The following is a 25,310-nucleotide window of genomic DNA, read 5'->3' on the forward strand; positions in this document are numbered from 1 at the left end:
TTTATCCTGGAAGACATAATCGTAGGACGTTGGAAAAAAAAATCGTATCTTTCCTTTACAAGACTACACTTATCATTCATTGGGGCCGCGGTGGCTCAGTGGTAGAGCGTTCACCTCTGGTGCTTGGGGTCCCGGGTTCGATCCCAGCCCCCGCCAAGTGAACTTTGTGGTGGACAAACACCGTGTGCGTGGGTTTTCTCGGGGTTCTCCCGTTTCCTCCCACTTTCTTCATTCCACCATTTCATTCATTACTCATCATCACCGTCTCCTTTAGCCTAACCGGCATAACCGTGGGACGTAAAACTTAAAGATTTCATTTTATTTTTTATCATTCATTGTAGCAACTAAAATCATATGTTTCACATACACCCAAAATAAGGTAAATTGTGAGTTTTCTACATGGTATGAACACAGGCAAGGAAAGGCATCCAAAGGACCGTAATGCTGAATATCATAATAAGAATTACGGATAGTAAGGATCAAAATTATGATATTTAAAAAAACACAAAAATGTATGTATTGCTAAATGTCTATGAAAACCTCCTACTTCTTCTTCAACCTTCCTTACGAATTTTTCCAGTTGTCTCTTTGTTCCTCTCCATTTTTTCCTTGTCTCTTTGTTCCTCTCCAAAGTACTAAAGAACTTACGTAGAAAAGGTGGTGTGAAGAGATACAGAAAAGGAGGAAGAATAATTTTGGAAGTGATTAAGAAAGCGAAAGGTAGAACGAAGGAAATATGTGAGAAAGATGAAGGTGTAGTGTATAAAGTGACGTGTAAGGATTGTGATATGATATACATAGGGGATACAAGGAAAAAACTTAAGGAGAGAACTTAAACAACATAGGGATGATGTGAGACTTAAGAGAGAAAATAATGCCATATATAAACATGTTAAAGAAACGGGGCATGATATAGATTGGGAAGGTGTAAAGGGGCTAGAAAGAGAGAATAGACCAATGATAAGGAAATGGAAGGAAGCACGAAGGATAAAGAAAGAGAAAAGTGACAAATTAATGAACTGGACAAGTGGACTGTTAAACATGATCTATGGGATAAATTATTGGAACAAATTAAAGTAAAAGAACAAGATTGAACATATTTATATGTAATTTATATTCATATATTTAATATTATATATAGTTTAATATTGTATATAGTTATACTCATATAGAGTTTTATATATTGTTATATTTAATAGTTTATTTTTTATGTCTATATATATTTTATATTGCTGTATTTATAATCAGTTGTATGTAGTATAGTCTGTTATTTATATCTAATAGGCATCAAAGGAAGATTAAGAGAAAGTTTTAAGGCAATTAGTCAGGTATAAACAACAGGTGTGTTACAGATGTCTGGAAAAGATAAACACAGGTGAGAGGGTAATTAAGTCAGGGCAGGTGGCCGACAGATGACGCCCGGGGAAGTACGAGTCAAGTGGCTTCCCAAGCACACAAGGAATTTGAGTACTTTCACTTTTAGTATAAATATCTATGCTCTAAGATATCTCTTTCAGTTAGTGTCTGATGAAGACAACGTTAAGTTGTCGAAACCGGTACACTGTAATTTAGTTTTTAATAAACAAGTGTATATACTCTGGTCAGAAGTGTTTATTATTTCTTTAGTAAGTTCCAGAGTCGTGATTGATAGAGTTGCAGACTAGAAATCCTCACTTTCATTTCTCTTAAAATCAGACGGGTGTCATCCGGTCCCAGGACCCGATCTGCCTATGAGAAACATCCCAAGAAACTCTCATTGACGACACAGCTTTCTTTGAAAATTCTTTTCAAATTAAGCACCCGTAAAACTAGTACTAAGTCATTCCATCTATGGTATTACATAATTTGACAATTGACAGTGTAACTTCATTTTAAAAGAAATTGATCGATTTGGTTGAGTTTTTCAGATTTTATGGGTTGAAGATAGAAAACTCAGCTGTACATTTTCGCCATATTTTACTCTTCCGTAAAGCGAACGCTGTGTAAAACTGCATAAAATTTATGGTGGCAGTGCTCTACAGGAATGTCAGTGCTAACAATAGTTCATGAAATTCCGTGCTGGTAATTTTGATTTCAGTGACGCTTTTTGGAGGGTCATCGAGGTTTATGATGACAAAAGAAAAGACATTGATCCAATCAAACCCATATTATACTTCTTGAGAGATGGTATAACCATTGAACATCAATCATTTATGCGTTCACGACTACCTGAAGAAGCTGAGATTCGTAAGCATGTTCAGTGTTTGGGTTCATCATGAACTCAAAATTCATTTGACAGTACATAGAAACATCTGCGATATGCTCATTAAACGATTCTTTTCTTCAAACGATTGAGAGCTGGTGTTGAGAAGTGGATTGTTTACAACAATATGATGCGTAAACAATCTTGATGGGGACATTATGATTCGCTTCAAACGATATCGAAAACATTCATCTGAGGAAGGTTATAATCTTTGTGGTTGGTGTTTTTCGAGGTCAAGGAACCAATCAGCTAAGTCGAATGTGTACTGTAATGTTAGCAGTTGTCAGTTTGAACGAATCTACCATCCAGAAACGTCCAGAGTTCTTTAATCGTAAAGCAGTTGTATTCCGTCTCAACAACATAAAATTGCATCCAAATTTAATCACTCCAAATTATTGGAGCTTGTATGTAATGTGTTGGTACATCCTTCATACTCATTTGGCCTTGCACAGTCACCCGTCTACTTGGTTCACTCTTCCAAACTTTTTCTGAAGTATAGTGTTCAATTCAGGTAAATGAGCTTGTTCAGTTTATTATTATTATTATTATTATTATTATTATTATTAACAGGCCTTTTTAGTAACGAGGAATTATAAAACTTTCTGAAAGGTGATACAGGGTTATCGAAGAAAACGGGCAATAATCATTAATCATTATTCTTTATATGAATAACTGATATTTGAAAAAAAAAATGCGTAACGATTTTTGCTACAACTAAGTAAATACTTTTTTCCTTAATTGTTTGCACTAAATTTTAGAGATGAGCTTAGTGTGAACTTTCTATATGCTCTTTTTTTTCTTCTTTCCTCGAATTTCATTTAGCTTCTCATAATGACTTAGATTTTGACTTAAAAATTATCAGATATGTCGATATCTCATGATTACACTTATGCTGAATTAATAAAAAACTGGCATTTAACGTGCAATGTAATATGCTTCTTTGCCTCTAATGGTTCTTACTATTTACAGACATTGTGTTAATTTTGTTTTCTAAAAACCGATTTCATTTAACTGAATATTAATTTATATCTATCTATCTATCTATCTATCTATCTATCTATATATATATATATATATATATATATATATATATATATATATATATATCTGCCTTGTTCTTAAACGCATGTAGGGCTTTTGAAAAATCACTTTGTTCTTTTTAACATCAGTGGTAAATTCATCATTAATATACTGTCTGTTGGATAATTGCAACAGTAATGCCCTTTTGAAGTTCTCATTCATGTCTTTTATTTATTAATTTGTATATGTGATGGTTCTATTTTTTAAAGGGACCACTGATGCCTAATAGAAAGCTAGCAAAACGGGCAGTTGCCCTTGAGGCGTGTAAACAGTTACATAGAACGAAACAGTTAAATGATAGACTGTTGCCAAATGGTGTAGAAACAGAAGAACTAAACAACAAAGATTTATTTTTAAATTGGGAAGATGAAGATAATATAGCCAAGGAGGACATATTGCAACCAGGGACTCGGAAGATGAAAAGGATGTACGATAGAAAAGTATGTACACAGTAATCAGTGCCATCAGCTAGTTCATTTATTTCAACAAAAAATAGGTTGTTCTAGTCTGCCAGTACATAACTATTTTAATTATCAAAGTATAATAACTTGATTTTTATGATTCCTGAAAATTCCGTATCTTCCATTGTACTTAGATTGGTAAATCAGGTTTTTTAGAAAAATCTACGTGTCGACACACACATACACACCGAAACCACATATAAAAAATCTTAGAGGCGCTAAAACTGATTATTCCGTTTCAGGGTCTTTGGAAACATTAAAAAAAAAAAACAATATTATGGACATGAAAATTTTATGTGACCCGAGAATGAAACAAAAACTTGTTGAAAATTTGTTTATTCTTCTAAAACTTCTAAACTTAACATAGATAAGGGTTAGGTAATCAAGAAATGGAGAACAGTAATTAAAAAACACATCGAACATTGGCACAATAATAACGAAAACATCAAAAATGAGTTGACAACCTTCCCTGCTTGAACAAAAGAACGCACAATTTGAGCGGTCATTTCACAGCGTACACACTACCAATTAACGAGTAACAAGCAGCAATTAACAAGTATATTTTTATTGTTTCCATGATAAGATCATTTCTTAATTTCCTTGGTTTACATTATTATTATTTATTTATTCATTCTTGTAATCCTATATATCCTCCGTGGGTAGATCTTTAGTAGAGACCCTAAAGCTTGGAAGTGAAAGTAATTTTCAGGAATCAGAATTGAAAGTAAAAGAGATTATTATTAAACTTCCCGAGCATGTTAACATATTGTCTGAAGTTTATTTTCTGTACTACCAGAACTGCTAAAGTAAATGTGCTAGCTGCTATTCTGTTAAGATCATTAAACAAAAAGCATTATACCCTGTATTAAAATATAACTAATATTAGAAGAAAACAGAACTTGATATAAATAATAACAAATTAATATATCATAGTGCTTTTCAACATTACCTTTACTTACATAGTTCACTATTATTTAAGGTTATAATTCATATAGACTTTAATGTAGAAGAATGTTATGCAGTCATAGTGACTAATTACTAATTTTATTTACTGAAATTTATTAATTATCGAGCAAACTTTTAAGATGAAAAAGATATTTAATTTGATAGTATTCGTATGATTAACTTCGTTGATACTATATACGAAAACGATAAATTAGACACAATTCAAGATTTTTATTATTTTATTTTCAGGTTGCTGACGTGTTATGTGGTTGTCGTCCTCAACCAAAACGCATATCGTATCTCCACCCCATAATACAGAAGCCTGTATTCGCAGAACCGAGCAAAAATGAATCAAGAAATCTGGGCCTGTATCATGTTTTGGCAGGCAGTAATGCTTATGCCATATTGTCTTCGAAAGAATTTCCGATGGTACGTTAATCCATATATGTAGGTATATCATAATAATCTTTGTATATGCAAATAATGAATGATTTTGTTACTTTTGTTTAGTTAAAGCACGAAGTTTAATGAAAAGTAATTTTCACCACCTTCCATCTTTTGTGTTAAAAATATAATGAGAGAAGCGAAGATAGTTGAAAGTTACACTGTTTACTTGATAGATTGACTTTTTAAATCGTAGTATAGTTTGATTCATTTGGGCTACGATAAATAATATACCTAAAAAGGATTGTTACAAAATTTGTTTAATTGATTTATCCTTTACATCTCTTTGAGTTGAATAACTTTCCTTCATTTACTTAAAATGTGTAATTGCTTTACACTGCCATTTAGTCTATCATGGACAATGCGGAAATTTTATTGTGGCACTTTTATTAAAATCGTACCGGTGATGTTGATCAAGACATCAGTAAATATGTATTTGTATCAACGCAACCGATAATTTGTGTTTCTTTTACACTAACGAGTAATCCATAAAATTTCTTTTTACATAGTTTGCATTTCGTTGCGTCACCCGTGCACAGATTTGCGTTAACGCATTATTTAATTATACTTCTGACTCATTATGATCCTACATGATCACTACGTGTTTTAAGTATTACATTTTAAAAACAAAAATCTTTGACGAAAAGATTTTCTGGCAACTGTAAACAGATAAGATTCTGGAAATGTATAGTTCCGCGCTAGATGAAAACAGCTTTATACATGCTGATCAAGAGTTTCAAGAAATTTATTGGCGCGTTAGAGAACTTGAACCAACATGCAATACAGTTCCAACATAAGGTCACTTTTAGGTCTTATTCTTTGCATAAAGGTCAACACAGATAATTCAGAAAAATGCTTCTAATAAAGGCAAATTCTTCATATTTAATTTTTCTTGAAATTTAAAAGCAAAGAAAATACATTTGTCTCTAAAAGTGGCTCTGTACTATAATATAGTAATCTTTATACCAAACTCCATTGTGTAGCATTTAATCTTGAAACTTTTACATTTGATATATTTTTAAAATATATACTTCAGGTGTATTGTCCGTTCTGGTAAACTTATCCACGTCGTTTCGGCACACGTGATAGTAGGTTTGTCTTTAGGAAAAGTCTGAATTCAACACTCTATGTACTCCTCTCCATTGCAACATTTTAATCAATTCTAGTGAGCAGTGGCGGCGTAAGGGCGGAGCGAGCGGTGCCACCGCCCCGGGCCCCACTTTGTGGGGGGCCCCGAAAGGTAGGTAAAAAATAATACAAAAGAACCTTGTTAGAATGAGCCGTACAAGGGCTATCAAGGTTTATAATCCACACTCTCCCTAAAAGTAAACGCAAACATTACACCAGATATCGTATGAAACAACAAGTGTCTGTCTAATAAAACTAATCAGTGTCGGATTTCCGTATAAGCTAAAAAGCTATAGCTTCGGACCTCACTCTCTTGGAGACCCGCAAAGAAATTTAGAGAAAAATTTGATGTAAATTAAAAATAAATAAAATAAAAGTTTCATATCTTGGGGGGCCCCCATAGAAATTTAAAGGAAAGAGCTCCGAATACAGTTGAAAAATAGATAAAGTAAACGTTTCACGCTCTTGGGGCCCCCTAAGAAATTTAAAGAAAAAGGCTGCATGTAGGTGAAAAAATAACAAAACAAACGTTTCACTCTTTTGCCCCCCCCCCCAAAAAAAAATTAAGGAATAAAGCTGAACGTAGGTGAAAGATAAATAAAAGTTTCAGTCTCTTGGGGACCCAAAGAAATTTATAGGAAAAAATGTATGTGGATTAAAATATGAATAAAATAAAAGTTTCACTCTCTACAATAACCTCAGAGAAATTTAACGGAAAAATCTGAGTGTAGATTAAAGTATAATAAAAGAAAGGTCGAAATATATTGTGTTGTTTACATTCTAAGGTCTTATGATGCAAGTAATGGGGCCCCGTCTGCTAGCCTATTTCCTAAAATATTATTTATTTATTTATCAGTTCAAGAGAAGGGCACGAAGAAGGGATCAACGTACATAAATAATGCTTTAACATTCTGTTGCTGACTAAAAGCTCATTGGTGCAGACGCTATAGTCTCTGATTCAAACACTTCAGCATTACATTTGATTTAACTCCTGATTGTTCTCAAGTGGAACAGTTGCCCCAAATCATTCGATTTGTTGACATACAACGTGATTCTGTTCAAGTTCGGGAAGTATTTATTGGTTTCATCTCTGTCGAAGAAAAGACTGCTGAGAGTATTCCTGCTGAAATACCTACTGAAGAAACTTCAATGTGATAGGCTTGATATTAAGATTACAGAGGCCAGTCTTATGATAATGAGACTACAATGCCCAGGCAATATTCTGCAGTTAAAACTTTGATACGGAATATAATTCCTTTGGCTATTTTCGTTCCTTGTAAATTCATTGAACCTTATGGCGTACATTAACATTTTGCACACGTTAACATTCTGGCGGTCACTTTCTTTGGAGCAATGAAACGTTTGTTTGTATTCTTCTCTAGATCTACTCACCGATGGAATGTACTGCAAAAGTACGTAAAGATTGATCTGAAACATGGCATCAAATGGAGTTCGAAAGCAGAAGCTGTGAAGGCACTTTCTATTCAATTGGATGAAGTAATTGATGTGTTGGAAGAACTGCGTAACAGCTCGACTGAAACGCTTGATACTCGAGGAGATGCTGGCCTTCTTCTTGCAAGCATCCAGTTGTTTAAATTCATCGCTCTACTGTATTTTAAATTTGAACTTCTCTCATATATTGATCGGATCCAAAAATGACTTCGATCTCAGGATATGAGTTTAAATCAATATTCTTATTCAGCTACAGAACCTGGTTGACACATTGATACCTGAAGACATGAGCTGGTCAAGGAAATCATATATGCAGCTGAAGGAAGTTGCAGAGCATGGAACATAACTGGGTACACACAGTAGGAGAAGGAGATGCATGCCTGGAGAAGCAAAGAATGAACCCCTAATTACACAGGCCAAAGTGAAGCGCACTATCAATGAAATTCTAGATGAGATAATACAACAAATGTATGACCATTTTACTCACAAGAAACAAACATGAACGTGTCATTCGGACATTCGAATCAAACCTAGTCCATTCGATAAACATAACAAAGATATGTTCACAAAGATATATGCACCAAAAATTAGGTGCCATGGAAACAGGGTAAGTCCTTTGGGCCCATTAACCTGTTAATATAAAGAAAAACGTAGACTCGCAGTGAAATATTTATTGTATCAATACTGTTCATTGGAAAGTTATGGTTTATAGTTCATTCTCTTCAGCATGAAACAAGCTTTCCAGAGGTGCTATGTACTGGCGCCCTAACGTACCTGAACAGGAAAAATTGGAATAATATCGGGAAAATTCCCTCTCATCAACTTTGGCCCCTTCTGGAGTAACTCCGGGTAAAAGCACACAACCCAAATCTGTTCTTGGCATTATTTACTAATAGTTCGGCTAAAAAAAAAAAAAAAAAAAAAAAAATGTTTAAGTATCGTGTATGATCACTGGAGACAAACCGAATGTTAAAGTGAATGGGGCTAATTATAGGAGAAAAATCTAATCAAATAAAACCCATGTAAACTCAGACAGGTGAGAAACCATGAATAAACTTAACCATATGAGAAATTGCACAGGTGAAACACCAAAAGGCGAGAACCGAACAAGAAAATTCTAGTAAACATAGAGCTTACATTTAGGAATCGCATTGGTTATATTTTTATTTGCATTTTTTTTTTTTTTAATATCAGCTCATTGTTACGTTTTGTACGTAAATTTATCTCTAAATGCAGTACTATTATTAGGAGCATTACTTCCACTATTCCATCTAATTACAGTACACATTGAAACAAGATAGTATAGGTGTAGGATAAATTCAGGATTCTTTATTGTTACGTTTTCTTTGTTCTTAAGATTATGTTATTTCTGTTCTGGATTGTACTTTCCGTTACATTAATAAAATAAACAGGGATGCTGAATGTCGCCCCCATTGATTTACTATATCCCAGATCAAGTTGGTTTAAACGCACACACCAACGGGAAAGGGGGAAGAGTAAACAGAAAGAATGATTATGCAAATGAATATCAAAAATAGAAATGTATAAATCATGGATTTTCGAAAAGGGGTCCCGATCTACTTCACTAGCCCCGGGCCCCAGTTTGCCTTACGCCGCCACTGCTAGTGACAGTATGAGAAATGTGCAGTATGTTTTTAATTTTATAAACATAGCCCTTTGATTGTATAAATTTTACTCATATATTCAGATTGTTGACATATTGAGTATATGCAGTTCTACAAAATATTGTAACTATGAAGGTGATTCAGAAAGTGATGCCTCCAAGCTTATGCCTTTATTTGTGTTTGACACATGGTACCGTATGAGTGGAAAGCTTGCAATGCCAACTACAAAGGTTGGTGTGGGAGACCTGAGTTCGATTCCCCGTGGGAGCTCATGTGGTACGGATTCCACGCTAATCAGTAGATCCCGTCTCATATAGCTTCGCTGCTGAAAGGGACGTTAAACTCAAAATCAACTCAACTCAGCCAGCTACAAAGGGTGGCATCATTTTTCAACATAGTCCCCATTACGGCCAACGTGAAAAAGGTTTTTCATGTCGTCGGCGAAGAATTGCGGTGGCTGCTGGCGACACCATTGGCGAACTGTGTTTCCACTTCTGCGTCACAACTGTAGCGTTGGCCCTTAAGGTGATCCTTAAGTTTGGGGAAGAACCGAAAGTTGCAGGGCGCAAGATCCGGACTATAGACAGGTTGAAGCAGAATGTTAACAACATTTTGCCAGCAGATGGGACAACTTTTGAATTGTTTTGGCGAGGAGAGGACGTGTGGCAGTACTCCGTCAACTGACGCTACGTTTCCGAGTCGTAATCATCACCGACAATGAATGTTCCTCGACGCACAACCTTCCGCAGTTAGAAATTCAGTGACAGCACACTGTTTCAACCGGACATCACCACTGGATGTCATAGATTGCTCCATTACTCTGGAACGAGAAAAGATAGGAAGGTGGAACAAGTGGCATTCTATAGCTTAAACATCAGTGCATTAATGATAAACTGTTCAGAATGTTTGCAGTACTATTGGCCAAGTAGTGGGCTTGAAGACATTATTTTCTGAATCACCCTCGTATATGCTTGCTTCCGTAGCAGTAGCAAGGAACAGTTAGTATTTTATCCCTTAAATAAATCAAAACATCATGTAATTATTATTTATTAATTTTTTAAACCGAAGAGTGATTTTTTTTTTTAATAACTTCAAAATGGTGCTCATTCTAGTTTTGGAACTATGTATAACTTAAGTAAAAATAAAATCTGACCAAAGCAAACACTTACTATTATCAATCTAGTTACTCTATTTCGATACAGGGGGCCACGGTGGCTCAGTGGTAGAGCGTTCACCTCTGGTGCTAGGGGTCCCGGGTTCGATCCCAGCCCCCGCCAAGTGAACTTTGTGGTGGACAAACACCGTGTGCGTGGGTTTTCTCGGGGTTCTCCCGTTTCCTCCCACTTTCTTCATTCCACCATTTCATTCATTACTCATCATCACCGTCTCCTTTAGCCTAACCGGCATAACCGTGGGACGTAAAACTCAAAGATTTCATTTTTTTCTATTTCGATACATCGTTGCCTTCGTCAGATATATTATCGAAATTGTAACACAGATCATTAATAAGAAGTATATGCTTTGATCGGTATTTATTTGTAATTTCATTTTAATTTACAAGAACTCTCTCCATATAGCGGAACGTCATCGTTGGGAGGGGGTGGAGCTGAGCGGTCGGCTTTGTTTTTCATGCATGCATCACTGCTCATCTTCATGTTCTCGCATGCCTTTTCAGTCGCGAATAGCATTACTGGTCTCGCGGATGGTTGGTGAGAGTCTTTGGAAGAGGATGGCCTATGAACATCTTCCTCCATCTGTGGGGGGCGTGCACCCATCCCAGCCTGCTGTGTGTACATCCAGTATTTGTGTTATTGTGGGGCCGAGTCTTTGAAAATATCAGAGAATGCAACAAAAATATATAAAAAGTTAATATATATATATATTGTCAACAATTAGTGATAATCACTATTTTGAGGAGCTTTGAATAGATTAGCCTATGAGCGTTTAAATTTTAAATAAACATTTTATTTTACGTAGTAGAGAGTGAGATGTTGTTATGTTAAATTTAAATAAAAACTGTTGAATTACAGTTCATATAACTGTTGGTGAATTGGTTAACGTTAGAATATTAGAGATGTATTATAACATACCTTGATGAACTGGATTCGAACTTCTGGCTACGAAGTTCGTTTTTTAGCTTCCTCACAGTGGATGGATGTTCACTGGAAATGTTGTTAATAGCTGATTTTTAATAGTGGCTTTATCGAGAATAATACTTGGAGACTAACACCAAGATTTTTCCAAGACTGATCCTGGAGACTGATTTTTGAGGCTCCTCCAAGACTGATCCCAATTCAGTCAAACATTAGTTTTTTATCATCGTGTTTATGATGACGAATTTGTTATTTTTTGATTACAAATTTTGAAACTTTTACATTTCTGAGCCGAAATTGTGCTGAAACACAATTTCTGCATTTTTTTTTTTTTATTGACCCAATTTTCCAGACAGCTTATGTCTGCGAAATTTACACTTTTACCTAATTTTGATAATGTGTACATGTTGACATAAATTTTTACAACGTTTTACATTTATTTGTTTTATATTTGTTTTTGTGCTCTTATGACACTGCAGACTCGTGTTTATTCCTTGAAGAAAACAACAAACATCAGCAATGCGTAATACGATGTTATAATATGTTTGTAACCTAATTACAACAAGTTAAATCATAAACAAACTTTTTTATTATTTTTTTTTTGAAGCCAATTAATGAGATTGAATAAATTTAGATTTTAAAATCACAGCTATCTCCACCATGTCAACAATTAGTGATAATCACTATTTTGAGGAGCTTTGAATAGATTAGCCTATGAGCGTTTAAATTTTAAATAAACATTTTATTTTACGTAGTAGAGAGTGAGATGTTGTTATGTTAAATTTAAATAAAAACTGTTGAATTACAGTTCATATAACTGTTGGTGAATTGGTTAACGTTAGAATATTAGAGATGTATTATAACATACCTTGATGAACTGGATTCGAACTTCTGGCTACGAAGTTCGTTTTTTAGCTTCCTCACAGTGGATGGATGTTCACTGGAAATGTTGTTAATAGCTGATTTTTAATAGTGGCTCTATCGAGAATAATACTTGGAGACTAACAGCAAGATTTTTCCAAGACTGATCCTGGAGACTGATCTTTGAGGCTCCTCCAAGACTGATCCCAATTCAGTCAAACATTAGTTTTTTATCATCGTGTTTATGATGACGAATTTGTTATTTTTTGATTACAAATTTTGAAACTTTTACATTTCTGAGCCGAAATTGTGCTGAAACACAATTTCTGCATTTTTTTTTTATTGACCCAATTTTCCAGACAGCTTATGTCTGCGAAATTTACACTTTTACCTAATTTTGATAATGTGTACATGTTGACATAAATTTTTACAACGTTTTACATTTATTTGTTTTATATTTGTTTTTGTGCTCTTATGACACTGCAGACTCGTGTTTATTCCTTGAAGAAAACAACAAACATCAGCAATGCGTAATACGATGTTATAATATGTTTGTAACCTAATTACAACAAGTTAAATAATAAACAAACATTATTATTATTTTTTTTTGAAGCCAATTAATGAGATTGAATAAATTTAGATTTTAAAATTTTTTAGAATTTTGGCGTACCGTGACAATATATATATATATATAATCCGCAGCTTTTGTTCTGTTGTGAATTGGTGAGAATGTATCATTTTTGTTCGACATATTCTTTCTTTCTTGTAGTTTCAATTCTTCTTTTTCTGGGGCCACGCGTTTCTGTCGACGGGATTATTTTTATCCTCATTCCCCTTGACCACGTCGCCTCCTCGCTGACCCTACGGTGAGGGCGTGCTTATGGGATATCCAGGGGAGAAGCGTAAGTTCTTCTCGCAAGTGCCTCGCTGTAAAGTTGCGGCGTTCATACACATTTTCCATTTATAAATGTATATTTAATACCAACTTTTTTTTTGGTAAAACTTAAGTCGGGTTCGGGTTCACCCTCTCGTAAAAGCCCAAAACAAGCAAGAGCGAGACGAACTCTCAAGTTGCAGATACTGTGGAAAGAACAAGTATCGGGACGCCTGTAGTCCGATATCTTGTAATTAAAGATAAAAATGCTGAAGCTAACCGTCCGAATGGTATCAGGGGCTTGTCCCCTTTCCTCATTATAAAGTTGCTATAACGACGATCAGTTAAAGATATCAAGGAATTACGGAATGGCACTATATTGGTGGAAACGGTCGACGAGAAGCAAACAGTGAAGCTACTCAAATTGACAACCATTGGACCAGTCGGTAGAACGCCATTGTCTCTCGTGGTGTGGTATGTTAGGTTCTCCTAGATGTCACCGAGGAAGATACTAAATCAAAGTTGGCTGACCAACATGTTGTAGAGGTAGCTCGCATCAAAAGTAAGAAGTCAGATAAACTCGTTGCTACTTAGTTACTGATTCTTACTTTCAGTTTACTCACATTTCCGGACTACGGAAGGCTGGTTATCAAATTAAGGTCCATCCCCTTATTCCCACTCCCCAGCGCTGTGTCAAATGTCAACACTTCAGGCACACCAGCGCGTCGTGTAATGCGAATGCTGCTCTTTGTGCGGACGCGGCCAGGGTAGTTATGGTGCAGAACCGTGTACAGCGACTAAGCAATTTTGTGTCAACTGCAAGGGTAAATATTTTGCTTGGCTTAGGGACTGTTCAACCTGTCAACGTGAGAAACGTATCCCAAAGCTAGTGGTTGTTGAGAAGATCTCTACTGCTGATGCTAATCGCTCCTGAAAAGGAAGCACCCCTTCCTCACTTTCTTTACCCTTTGCTACTGTTGCATTTACTTGTCAATCTGTAGCAACCCAGACATCCGACGTTTCCACCCAGACAGATCTTGTTCCAGATACAAGTCCAGAAATTCAGACGCCAGTCGCATCGATTAGCGAACCCCCAAAACCCCACGTGTTTCTGTTAGTGTTGGTTTCGTGAACACCACTTCACCATTGAAAGTTTATAACATTTATAAAAATATAAATCCAATTTACACTGCATTTTACATGAACGTTTCAGTCTATTTCTTTACAAGTATTGATTTGTTTTTTAAGTATGAATATTACCTTCGTTCAGTAGAGAAATTAGAAAAATACCAATCAGTTTCATTGGAAATCTAAAGAAGTAAATATGATCATAACCTTAGATTTTAAGTGATATTTTTTTACGAACAAAAGTATAAAGGTAACCAAGAAAGTTCTGTCGCTTTTATGAAGGTCTGTTTCCATTGGCCCTCACACCGTGAGTTCAATGCGAATGAGATAAGGCGAAGCTCAGTTGTTGATGTGGGTATATCCAACGTACTACCTGCTTTTGGCAATTCAGTTATACGGTGAACTTGCGTAAAGACAGAGTAAACATGGGACTTCCACAACCGTGAACTTGCGTAAGGACAGAGTGAACATGGGGACTCCACAGGCGTGTATGCTGAACTGGGGTCAAACGCCGCTGCAGCTGGGCGGAGATATGCCAGGCCTTTGGTGAGGGTGTCGTAACTACGTGGACAATGCAGCAGTGGTTTAACAAGTTTAAGGACGGTGACGAAACACTCGAAGACGCACCATGTGCCGGAAGACCAACCATACACAAAATGAAAATGTTCAGACAGAAATTAAGGCGAACAGTGGCCAGACATGTGAAAAACTGGGACTACAATTCAGTGTGAGTGGAAAAACCATTTGGCTGCACCACCATCAACTTGGGAAGTACTACGGGTTGAGTAGATGGGTCCCACATGATTTGACTCCGGGCCAGAAGGCAACGCGAGCAGACACCTGTGTTTCTTTGCTGTCTTGTCTGAAGGAGGAGCCACTTCTGAACAGGGTGTTGACATGTGATGAAAAGTAAGTCCTGTACGAAGCTCCACGTCGCCGTCATCATTGGTTAGCATCATTGATGCTAATATCAACCGGTTTCAAAACAGCCGAAACCAGCACTGCACCAGAAGGTCGTCTTTTTTTTTTTTTTTTGTGCTCTGCTCGCGGCATTGTGCATCGGGAACTGCTGCCAGCTGTTCAGAGCATCAAAAAATGCAACTGTGTACTGTCAGCAGTCGAGCCGTGTTCAAGAAAAACTCAAACCTCTGGAGTCAGTACTCCTGAATAACAAAGGGGTCCTCCTGTTACAGGACAACGCTAAGCCCCACCTGGCTAGAATGACCCGGGACACCATTCTACGCCTTAGATGGAAAACACTATTTCTATCCCGGTCATACTGCCCGGACATTGCATCGCCCGATTATCACCTGTTCCATTCCTTGGACAATCAGGTTAGAGGACACTGGTTCAAATTCCTAGTAGAGATCCAAAATGCACTTGATACCACCTTCGCTTCACGGGCCACTATGTTCTACCGCGATGGAATCCATGGCCTTCTAGAACGTTGGCAGAATTTCGTCGATACTGATGGGGATCATTTTTATTTTCCAGGTACGTCTTAGGTGACATATCGATGTTCGAAGGTGGTGGGTGAAAAAGTGACAGAACTTTGTTGGTTACCTTTATATAATAGCTATTGTAAGGCCTAATGTGAAGATAGAAAAACAGGATTAAAAATCCAGGAATTGTTTTATTAATTAGTTTATTTATCTTTTCTCACTGTTTTCAGTAAATCTTATCCCCAAGAATTAGCTTACACATTTGGAAGATACTTGCGTCATTTTCTATTTGTTTGTCGTAATTAAAAAGTGAACAAGTTCTCTCAACTTTGTAATTACTAGAACTTGTAGTAATTAAAACTACCAAAAATTATTACTGTGATGTTATAAAAACAATGAAAAGTAAGAATCATCTTTAAAATTTCCCACAAATACGTCATTTTAAGCAGTATAGCAATTTCTACTCAAGTTTTTCATACCTCCGAAACGGTTTGAGATCAAATTACTATGAACGACAGTGTTATCTCAGTGTCTATTGAAAGTATTTATGTGATTGAGTGTGATACTTATCTAAGCTTTTTTTTTTTTTTTTTTTATAAAGTATTTGGAAAAGTCAGGTGATTTCTCTTGTAACTTTTTTTTCCTATTTCGTTATTCAAAATATGTCGTATTATGATTACAGTATTCGGTGCAGTATTTTGGATGTGCATTTTCCTGTCCGTCTCGTTACGTTATTACTGTTATAGAGATCCCCAGAATTTGGATGTTTGCGACACTATAGCTTCCCTAGTTTGTAACACTGAATAAATAAATATAAAAGTACGATGTTGTAGGTTTTCGTTTTTAACATATAGATTTGAAATATGTAGTAAACTGATGTAGTACCTTTTGAAAAATATAACTTTGTGGTTGGAAAATCCATTAACGTGGTAGTATTGCAGAATATGACCAATGATTTCCTCCTGTCGATATTAGCATCGTAGGTAATTTCAGCATCTTTTATGTACTAGTTTAGCAGCTACCAGGTACTAGATCAAGATTAACGATCCTTACTTACCTTATAAATTTCCCACATTAAGAAACTTTCTAGGTTTAAGAAATTTCCCAATGTGTGTGTGTGTGTGTGTGCTTATAAATCTCCTATTCTTTCTTCCAGCTATGTGATTTCCCTGTTTTCATGCGTGCCGGTGAAATTACAGTCACAGTAAGGTGTGCTTCTCAAGTGCAGCTGTCAGAAAAGCAAATTGACAAACTCATAGGCTTTCATAGAATGCTTTTTCGGGATCTTCTTCGTTTGGATAAATCCTTCATCATCGCTGATAATGAAAATCAGGAGCATTCATACTTGATTGTGCCGGTGATAGCTGGTAAGGACGTAATTTTAACGACATTAAAAATTAAATATATTGAATGTGGTGAAACTACCTATTGCTGATGCAAAGAAAAGTTACTTGCATTGACCTAGCAAGGTAATGACCCGGTATAAATGCATGAATTTTATGAGTCGATGAAATCATGTATCGAGTTCCTATTAGGATTAGACATTCAACATTTTATCACAGAGATACAACAGGTGTTAAGATAAGTTCTGTCTATTTATATTATGGTAACTAATTCATGCAATTAGATCATCTCATAAGTAATGTCTTTTTTGTCAGTGAGGGAAACAGTTCTATATGAGAAACGAATGACAAAGTACACGGAGGTTGCCTTGGTATCGCTGGATAGAACAGTTGTAGTGCAGCACTGGGCGAAATAAAATCAAGGTGCAAGTTGTGTAACAGAGACATGCGTTAGAACACAGAAATAACATATCACATACGGCATATAATACTGTCTCGGTTTTATAGGGATTGTTTAGCAACAGCAGCGTCGAGATCCAACAATGTGTCTGTCAAGCTGGACAACGTTGCTCTGCGAGCAGCTGTTAAAACCAATCCACATACAGCATTGGGAGAACTGTATGCGGAACTCTCTTCCATCCGTTCGTCTGCTTATCGGCATATCCAAATTAGGAAGTTTTGTACTCCTATCGGTTGACACCGCAGCAATGCAGGGACATTTCCAGTTCTCTGTTGCCCGCCACAGAAAGGAGTCATTTCTGCACTGGATGGTGACGAAAGGTGAAAAGTGGGTCTTTTACTAGAACATAAATTTCGAATGTCATTGAGTACCGAAACAAGTTGCGGCAGGAACAATGGTAAAACAACACGCTCACAAAGCGATGACCGCATAGTTGGTGGAATATGAATGGCATCGTTCATTTTGAACTGTACGAAACACCCACAACAGAAGTGTTCTCTCAGCAATTGGAGCGACTACGAGCTGCATTGCTGGAAAAATATCTGCCCTAGTCAGTTGCACCAATCGAGAGCAAAATGTTGGATCGAAGTCAGATAAAAAGGGTATGTTGATTATGTTTAGTCGTAATTCTATCAATACACAATTAAACGTGAAGCAGGGGCAGTGCAAGGGTGAGCACCAAAGAAACTGGATAATTCTTGGATATCGGAAAATAAACAACCAATTGCAATATTTCAACGAATAAAAATCTTTATACATTGTTCAAGTTAGAAGAACACTGTTAGAATTTGAAAGAAGAGTAGATACACATGTTGGAATTATTTACTTCTTAGTACAGAATAAACTCCTGGAAGAAGAACTGAAATCAAACAAAGTTCCTAATGTTTGGAGCACCAAAGAAACGTTATACGTTTTAGCTTAATGCAGACGGGTGATTAATGAAAGTTACTTGTTATGAAAGAATTTGTGGAATGAGAGTGTAGGGGAGAAAACTCACGGACACGATTCTGTCCACAAACTTTCGTAGTCTAACATTGAAGAAGGGACCCGTTGCACCAGAGGTTAGCGCTCTATTACTGGACCATTGTGCCTTCGCTTCGAAGAAAATACTATGATTCCGATAGATGTATTGTTCGAGTAAATATGTGTGATAAACCAATGTATAAAAAGCACTGACGCTAAAAATGTTGAATTTATAGTTTTCTTCGTTCGGAACGTTCTTCTGTTATTTTCAACTGGTGGGTCGTGACCTCCTTGGGAGATCACAGACAGATAATTAATGGGTTCCCATCAAGTTTGTTTTTTTAAAAAAAATTATTATTGTTGCTATTGGTTGCCGGGGATTAAAAGGATGAGAACTACTGTTTTAAGATAATTGTAAAAAAATGCAAATTGTATGAATAGTGTATAAATATATGTAGCTTCGATTTATGTGTTCCAAGTATTAATAGTCATATCATTGATAATAAAGTGATTCAGGCAGGTCTCTAATAGTGAAGGGAACAGTATCTTCACCATAAAGAATATGGTAAGAGCTAGGGAGAAATCGGACTTGCTAGGATAGAGAAATTACAGTTTCTTCAGTTTACCAAAGACAGTATCTGTTTAAAACTTCTAAGGGGGGGGGGGAGAATTGTTGGCTCGGTTATTTGCTGAAAGGGTGACAAAATTGGTAAATGTATTGGATGTTTCGCGAGAAACAACGTCGAAGGTAATGAGCGTATAAAACCCGCGTCAAATCCACCCGGCGAAGAGCCACCAAGCATTAAAGTGGATCTTCACTTGGAACCATTTACAACTGTAGTACAAGTAACAAAAGAATTCAAGCACCATCTTTCACATCCTATGTGAATAATCACAGTTCACCGCGAGTTACATGATATGAGCATTCAGGGTCGGGTTGCACGATAGGTACTGCTGATAAGGGGCCGCCACGTTTTAGCACGATGCGAATGGTGCCGCGAACATGCTAGATGGACCGCTAATGCCTGGAAATGTGTGGTATTATTAGATGAGTCATATTAAAATATTAAAAACCTCTTTATTTCAAACCACGGATCTTATTTCTGTGTGCTGGATGCCCAAGGAGGCGCATGATCCCTGCTGTGCCCGCCAAACCGTAATACATGGCGGCGAATACTGTGATGATGTGGCGTCCTTTGATGCAAGCTGTGCCGGTTTCAAGTCCTAGTTGGAGTATTTGTTCAAAAGGGTGTAAGAGCTCTTGCAGCCAGCCATCTTGAGTGGGATTTTCCTGGATTTTTATCATTCATTCCAGGCGAATGCCGGGATGGTACCTAACTTACAAGTCCCAGGCGTTTCCTTCCTTCCCACTTCCCGGATAGTGTGCTTGAGGGACATAATTCCTCATGACATGTGGGCTTAAAGTCTATAGATATCGGTAATGACCCGGTTGTGAGCAGCAATATTCTGGTTTCCAGTGAATCCTGTGCTGACGTTTACCAGTCGTGTCACTGCCCGTGATTATCTAACCATTTTAGGGACGATATGTAACCAGATGTTGTTTCAAGTGGTCCAGATGTTGTTTCTGGTCAATTACTCCACATTCCAGGATGATAATGCGCCCATTCATATAGCTTGTACTGTTGCAGCGTGGTTTGAAACATATCAAGTTAAAGTTGAACACTTGCCCTGGTCTATCCAATCGCCAGACCTGAATACGACTGTGTGTTCTTTTTAGAGACACGAATCCGGCGCAGGTTCTCACCTCCATCCCCTCACGAAACTGCACGCGGAATGGTATAAGATTCCACTTGTTACCACTCACGACCTCTATGACTCTACTTCATATTGCAGGCTGAACTGAGGCCGAAAGGTCGTCCAACTTCATATTTAACTGGTGAACTGCACTTTTTACTTTCTACGTATGTTTATTATTTTGATAATCATCTGTATATAACAGTGAAAACATAGGAAAAGATTGAAAACATGATCACACCTAATAAAGTAAGGTGCATTATAAGCACTTCCGCTAAATGTTTCACCAGGTAAGAAGGGAAAGAAGTAAGGAGAAAAGAAAATTGGAGAAGAAAAAAAATTGTAAAGCTCTGATGAACGCCATGTTAAATCAAATTATATTTCTGTTCCTTACAATTATTAAGAAAAAGCTTCTTCACACGTTGTATTTGGCGACGGAGCATTATAAGCATTCGGACAATCTATTAATCACCTTTCCGTTACAAAGAAGAAAACACTTTCTTTAACCAAAAAAAAAAAAAATCGGTGTTTTCTCACCTTCTTTTTGGTGAGGTTGGTTATAGATAGATTATACAAACACAGACGAACCGAAATGGCGGATTTAGTTCTGAAACATAAAGGTATTCTCAACTTTTAAATTACTGATAGAGAAGGGTTAGAGAGAGCACCAAATATAGGGTTAGAAATAGGGTTCACCAGTTAGAAATAGGGTTCTTTCTTTTAAGGCTGCATGGTTTCAGAATAAAGTGGAAATGTGTTTATCAGATTTGTTTTGCATAAAAATCTAATTATCACTTCTACTAAAGTAAATAAAAGTGTACTTATTTCGACTTACATTTTGCATCTAACTTCTAGACTGGAAGTAAAATCGATTATTATTATTATTATTATTATTATTATTATAACAACCATTACTACTTCCAGAAACTGTCATGAGGCTAGGCTAGTAATTCCACCTACTGTAATTGATGATGTAGAGGTAGTGTTTTCAAAGTTTAGATATCTGTTTCAAATAAACGTAGATTAGCTATGTAAGTTTATAATAAATGCGAAGTATGTTCCGAATATCGATCATGAGTTACAACTTCAAGAAGCTCATCATTTGGTTTTAGTTGTTCAGCTTTCAACACTCCCATCTCACTTTAAACAACGACACATGAAAGAGTCATAGTGGCTCAATGATGGAGCGCTCACCTCTGATATGAGTAGTTCTGGGTTCGATCCCAGCATGAATTTGTAATGCACAGCATCTTTTTTGTGGAGTTGTAGGGTTCTTCCTTTTTTTCCTCTCCATATTCACATTCCGCAGTTTTTTTTAAATGATGCACTTTCAGTAATCACCATTCTCCTTTAACCTGCAGAGAATAATCATGTAATGCTGAACTAAAGATTTAATTTCATTTCCAGTGACATATAAGGCAATTGATTCTAGTTAAACTTGCAATTAAATTTGCATTAAAAATTTAAAATCATTCTTTATACATAACTGACCCTATTGGTTAAATAACATGCACGTCCAGCATGGGAGGAACAAATCACTCCCCCCCCCCTCCCCAATTGATTCTATCCTCGGTTAATCTAACTTAGTTAGGATTATTATTATCCACTTTACTCAGTGAGATTTTTCCTAATTTTCATATTGTAGACAATCACACTTGTTGGAGTGTTGGCCATTATCATTCCTTGTATTGAATTCAAGTCCGAAATATCAACTGATAGCATGTTCGAGTACTGACGTCAAGAATGAGAATGTGCGATTTGCCAAGAAGCTGACTAGGTAGCGCGGTGGTTAGCACAGCGGCTGATGTAAATTAAGTCTGAGAGCCGGCTTCAATTGCCGATATAGTCATTTTTATCCTTTGAGTTGCATTGCATTTACACCTATAGAGCAGGTGATGTGGAAGTACTGATTGTTTCCTTTATTTATCATATAATGGTGACATGTTGCAAATTTTGAGTTTAATTTAATACAGAAAGGTGTCTTTCGATGTCTGCATTTGTATTAAGGTTAGTAAATGTTGAATTTTTGACAATCACAATTGAAAACCTCAGCTCCACCTAATATGTCTATCTATTATTTCTCCACGAAAGTACACAAACACTCCAGATATAAATTAAGTTTGAACACTGCACAGAATACATGCACATATTAATATGTTATCGTACAAGGTCATAAGAAATCGATACATTTTATTTTTCTTGAAAATTGTTTAATTTTCACTTGCTTAGACTGAGAACCTGTTTGAAAACTGAACTGAAAAATTAAAAATAATACAGTCCCACGGGATTGTGTAATTTTGTAACGTTATTTCTTCCGTTACATTCCCTGATTCCAAATATATATTGAATATTTATATACTACATAAGATTATGATAAAAACACACCTCGAGTATACACTTCAGAATATATTTCGTACTATATATCGAATTTGTCACATTGAAAAAATGAACAATCACATTCCTACAAGATGGTTCTTCGTTGTATCTTTTTTAAGTTACCATATCAACTAAATAAACAGGTTGTCATAGCAACGAAAACCAAGAAATATATCGATATAATACAAAGTATTTAAAATTATTTCTTTATATCTTCTTCTTCTTAACAGCTTGTGCCTTTTAAATAGCACTTTTGCCAGTAAATAGAAACAATATTTAGAAGTACATACAAAATATACATTATCGTCGTATGTATGGCTCCCGAACTATAGGACTTCTTAAATTGATTACAATTGAAGAAAGAATCCTGGACCGTTAAACATTTCATATACATTATTATCTTACTTTTTGAATAGCCTTTACATATAAAAATTACAATTCATGAAACAATATATTATTTTCATCTTATCTCATCTTTTCATCTCATCTTGTCCAATAATCAATTTTATTTTAATTTTATAAAATTATTGATGAGAAAGACACATTCAAAATGTGGTAAGTTTGTTGATTATTTAGGTCCTAAATAGATTCTTCAATTCAATACAATTCATACTTGTTAACAGTAAAGTTGATGTAAACTAAAATACAACATAACCTATTTCACTTGTTCGGGCATAGTTAGCATAACTTTGATAAACAATATTTGTATTGATGCATAGATATGATTGCATAGAATGTAAACGAAGTAAAAATTACAAGAAAATCATAGCAATATTCAAAGTGAAACAAAACAAAAACTAATTGATATAAAAAAAATCACACAATAAAGAAATGATTACACTAAGGATTAATCTGAAACTTCGATATTATCTATATTGATCTTACAAGGTACATTCGCAAAGTGTCCCCTCGGGATTCATGTAAAATTGATTTAAATGCAAAGTTCTCTATGCCTCAATGTGTATTGTACTAATTTTAGCGGCCCATATGGGTAATTTGCATATTTATGAGCCTTCATTTACCCGGAATTCAATCATACACTACTATAACGCTCGGTCACAAAATTGCTTTTAGTTTCTCTAGATGTAACTGAACATGAATTTGGGCATATGGAAAACAAATTGGGTCATGTACTGCTTCTCTGACACGTGTTATCCACACCAGCCGCCGTCTTGAATTCAACTTTCGGTTTTTCAAATGGGAATAGGTGCATGTGATACATCAAATTCATATAAAATTTTCTCGGAAATTTATTGGTGTTGTGAGTTTTACTGTAGCTTGTACCATTTGCGAGATATTACATGTTAAATCCCTCTAGGCACTTCGCTAATAGACAATGCAGAGTAATATCAGTTACGCTTACGTTTTTGATGTTGACAAATCAAAACAATTTCTAACTGGAAAAGTACTGTAGGTATAAACAAACTTTCTACAACATTGGTGTCATAATCTTACAACATTTCTGTGAGTGATTGTTATTACTTCCATGTTATACTACGAACAAGGAAGTATTGTATTCCGAACAAAATGCCTAATGTAAATCTAGATACGACCAGAGTTTGGTGAAGATCTACCATATCCTATTTACGTCTGTGTTTCTGTAAGTTCAGAAAACATTTTGTCAACAATAAATCACGTAAAAGATCACATATACATACGGGGCCCTGCACAACTTTTTAATGGTTGAATTTGTGAAGTGCCTCACATTTAACACGCAATATCTTGAAAATGGTGCGAGCTACCGTAAAACTCACTACACCAATGAATTTCCGAGAAAATTTTGTATGAATTTGATGTATCACATGTACCTATTCCAATTTGAAAAATACCGAAAGTTGAATCCAATATGGCGGATGCAAGATGGCGGCTGGTGTGGATAATACGTACTTGAAGAAGTACTTGATCCAATTTGTTTTGCATATGCCCACATTCATATTCAGTTACATCTAAAGAAACTAAAAGCAATTTTGTGACCAAGCGTTATAGTAGTGTATGAATTCCGGATATATGAAGGCCCATAAATATGCAAATTACCCGTATGGGCCGATAAAATTAGTACAATACGGAAATATGATTAGCTTGATTTCTGTTGTTATTACCTTGTAACCTAGACTGACTCTCATAATTTTGTACTATCATTATTAAATGATTAAAATTAATACACTGCAAAGAGATCAATACTTGCTGTAGCCTAAACGGTAATAATATTCTTATTGATGCAATAACGCTTGATTCCTGCTGATATGGATTGATCTGTTTCAAGTAGTTATATGCTGAAATTACAAAATCTGTAAGACTTTTGTCCACTTTAGGATCAAAACGTCGGTTTCTAATCTGGGCATCCCAGTCTGCTAACATAAAATCGTTTTCAAAATTTGCTATCAACGCATTTTTAAAATCTGAATAATTACGCAGAGTACCTCTGATCGCTTTATACCATACCGATCAAGGTAATAATAAAATATGTGACAATATTTTGAGGAAATTAGCTTTATCTATACCAATTAGTTCATATTCTTCTTCAAATTTTTCTAAAAAGGTGTTCTCAGGTGTCCTCAGATCTACCGCTGAATTTAGTTAAGGATATTATTTCACTAAATTTCACACGAGTATTAGTACTAAAATAATTTAAATGTCT

The 25,310-nt window shown here is 35.8% G+C and overlaps 1 protein-coding gene across 6 annotated transcripts in view; it reads left to right on the plus strand.

Moving 5' to 3' along the window:
* LOC145686102 (endoribonuclease Dicer-like) overlaps positions 1-25,310 on the plus strand; it is a 323,942-nt gene that overhangs the window by 218,520 nt on the left and 80,112 nt on the right. For all 6 annotated transcript variants that reach the window (XM_081759049.1, XM_081759045.1, XM_081759050.1 and 3 more), the window contains 3 exons: positions 3,532-3,762; positions 4,978-5,157; positions 16,932-17,142. In XM_081759049.1, the coding sequence (XP_081615175.1) occupies positions 3,532-3,762; positions 4,978-5,157; positions 16,932-17,142 (622 nt within the window). The remainder of the gene's footprint in view (positions 1-3,531; positions 3,763-4,977; positions 5,158-16,931; positions 17,143-25,310) is intronic.

This window comes from Thermobia domestica, chromosome 5 (assembly GCF_964235325.1).
Source record: "Thermobia domestica chromosome 5, izTheDome1.hap1.1, whole genome shotgun sequence".
In the NCBI taxonomy this organism is placed as follows: Eukaryota; Metazoa; Arthropoda; class Insecta; order Zygentoma; family Lepismatidae; genus Thermobia; species Thermobia domestica.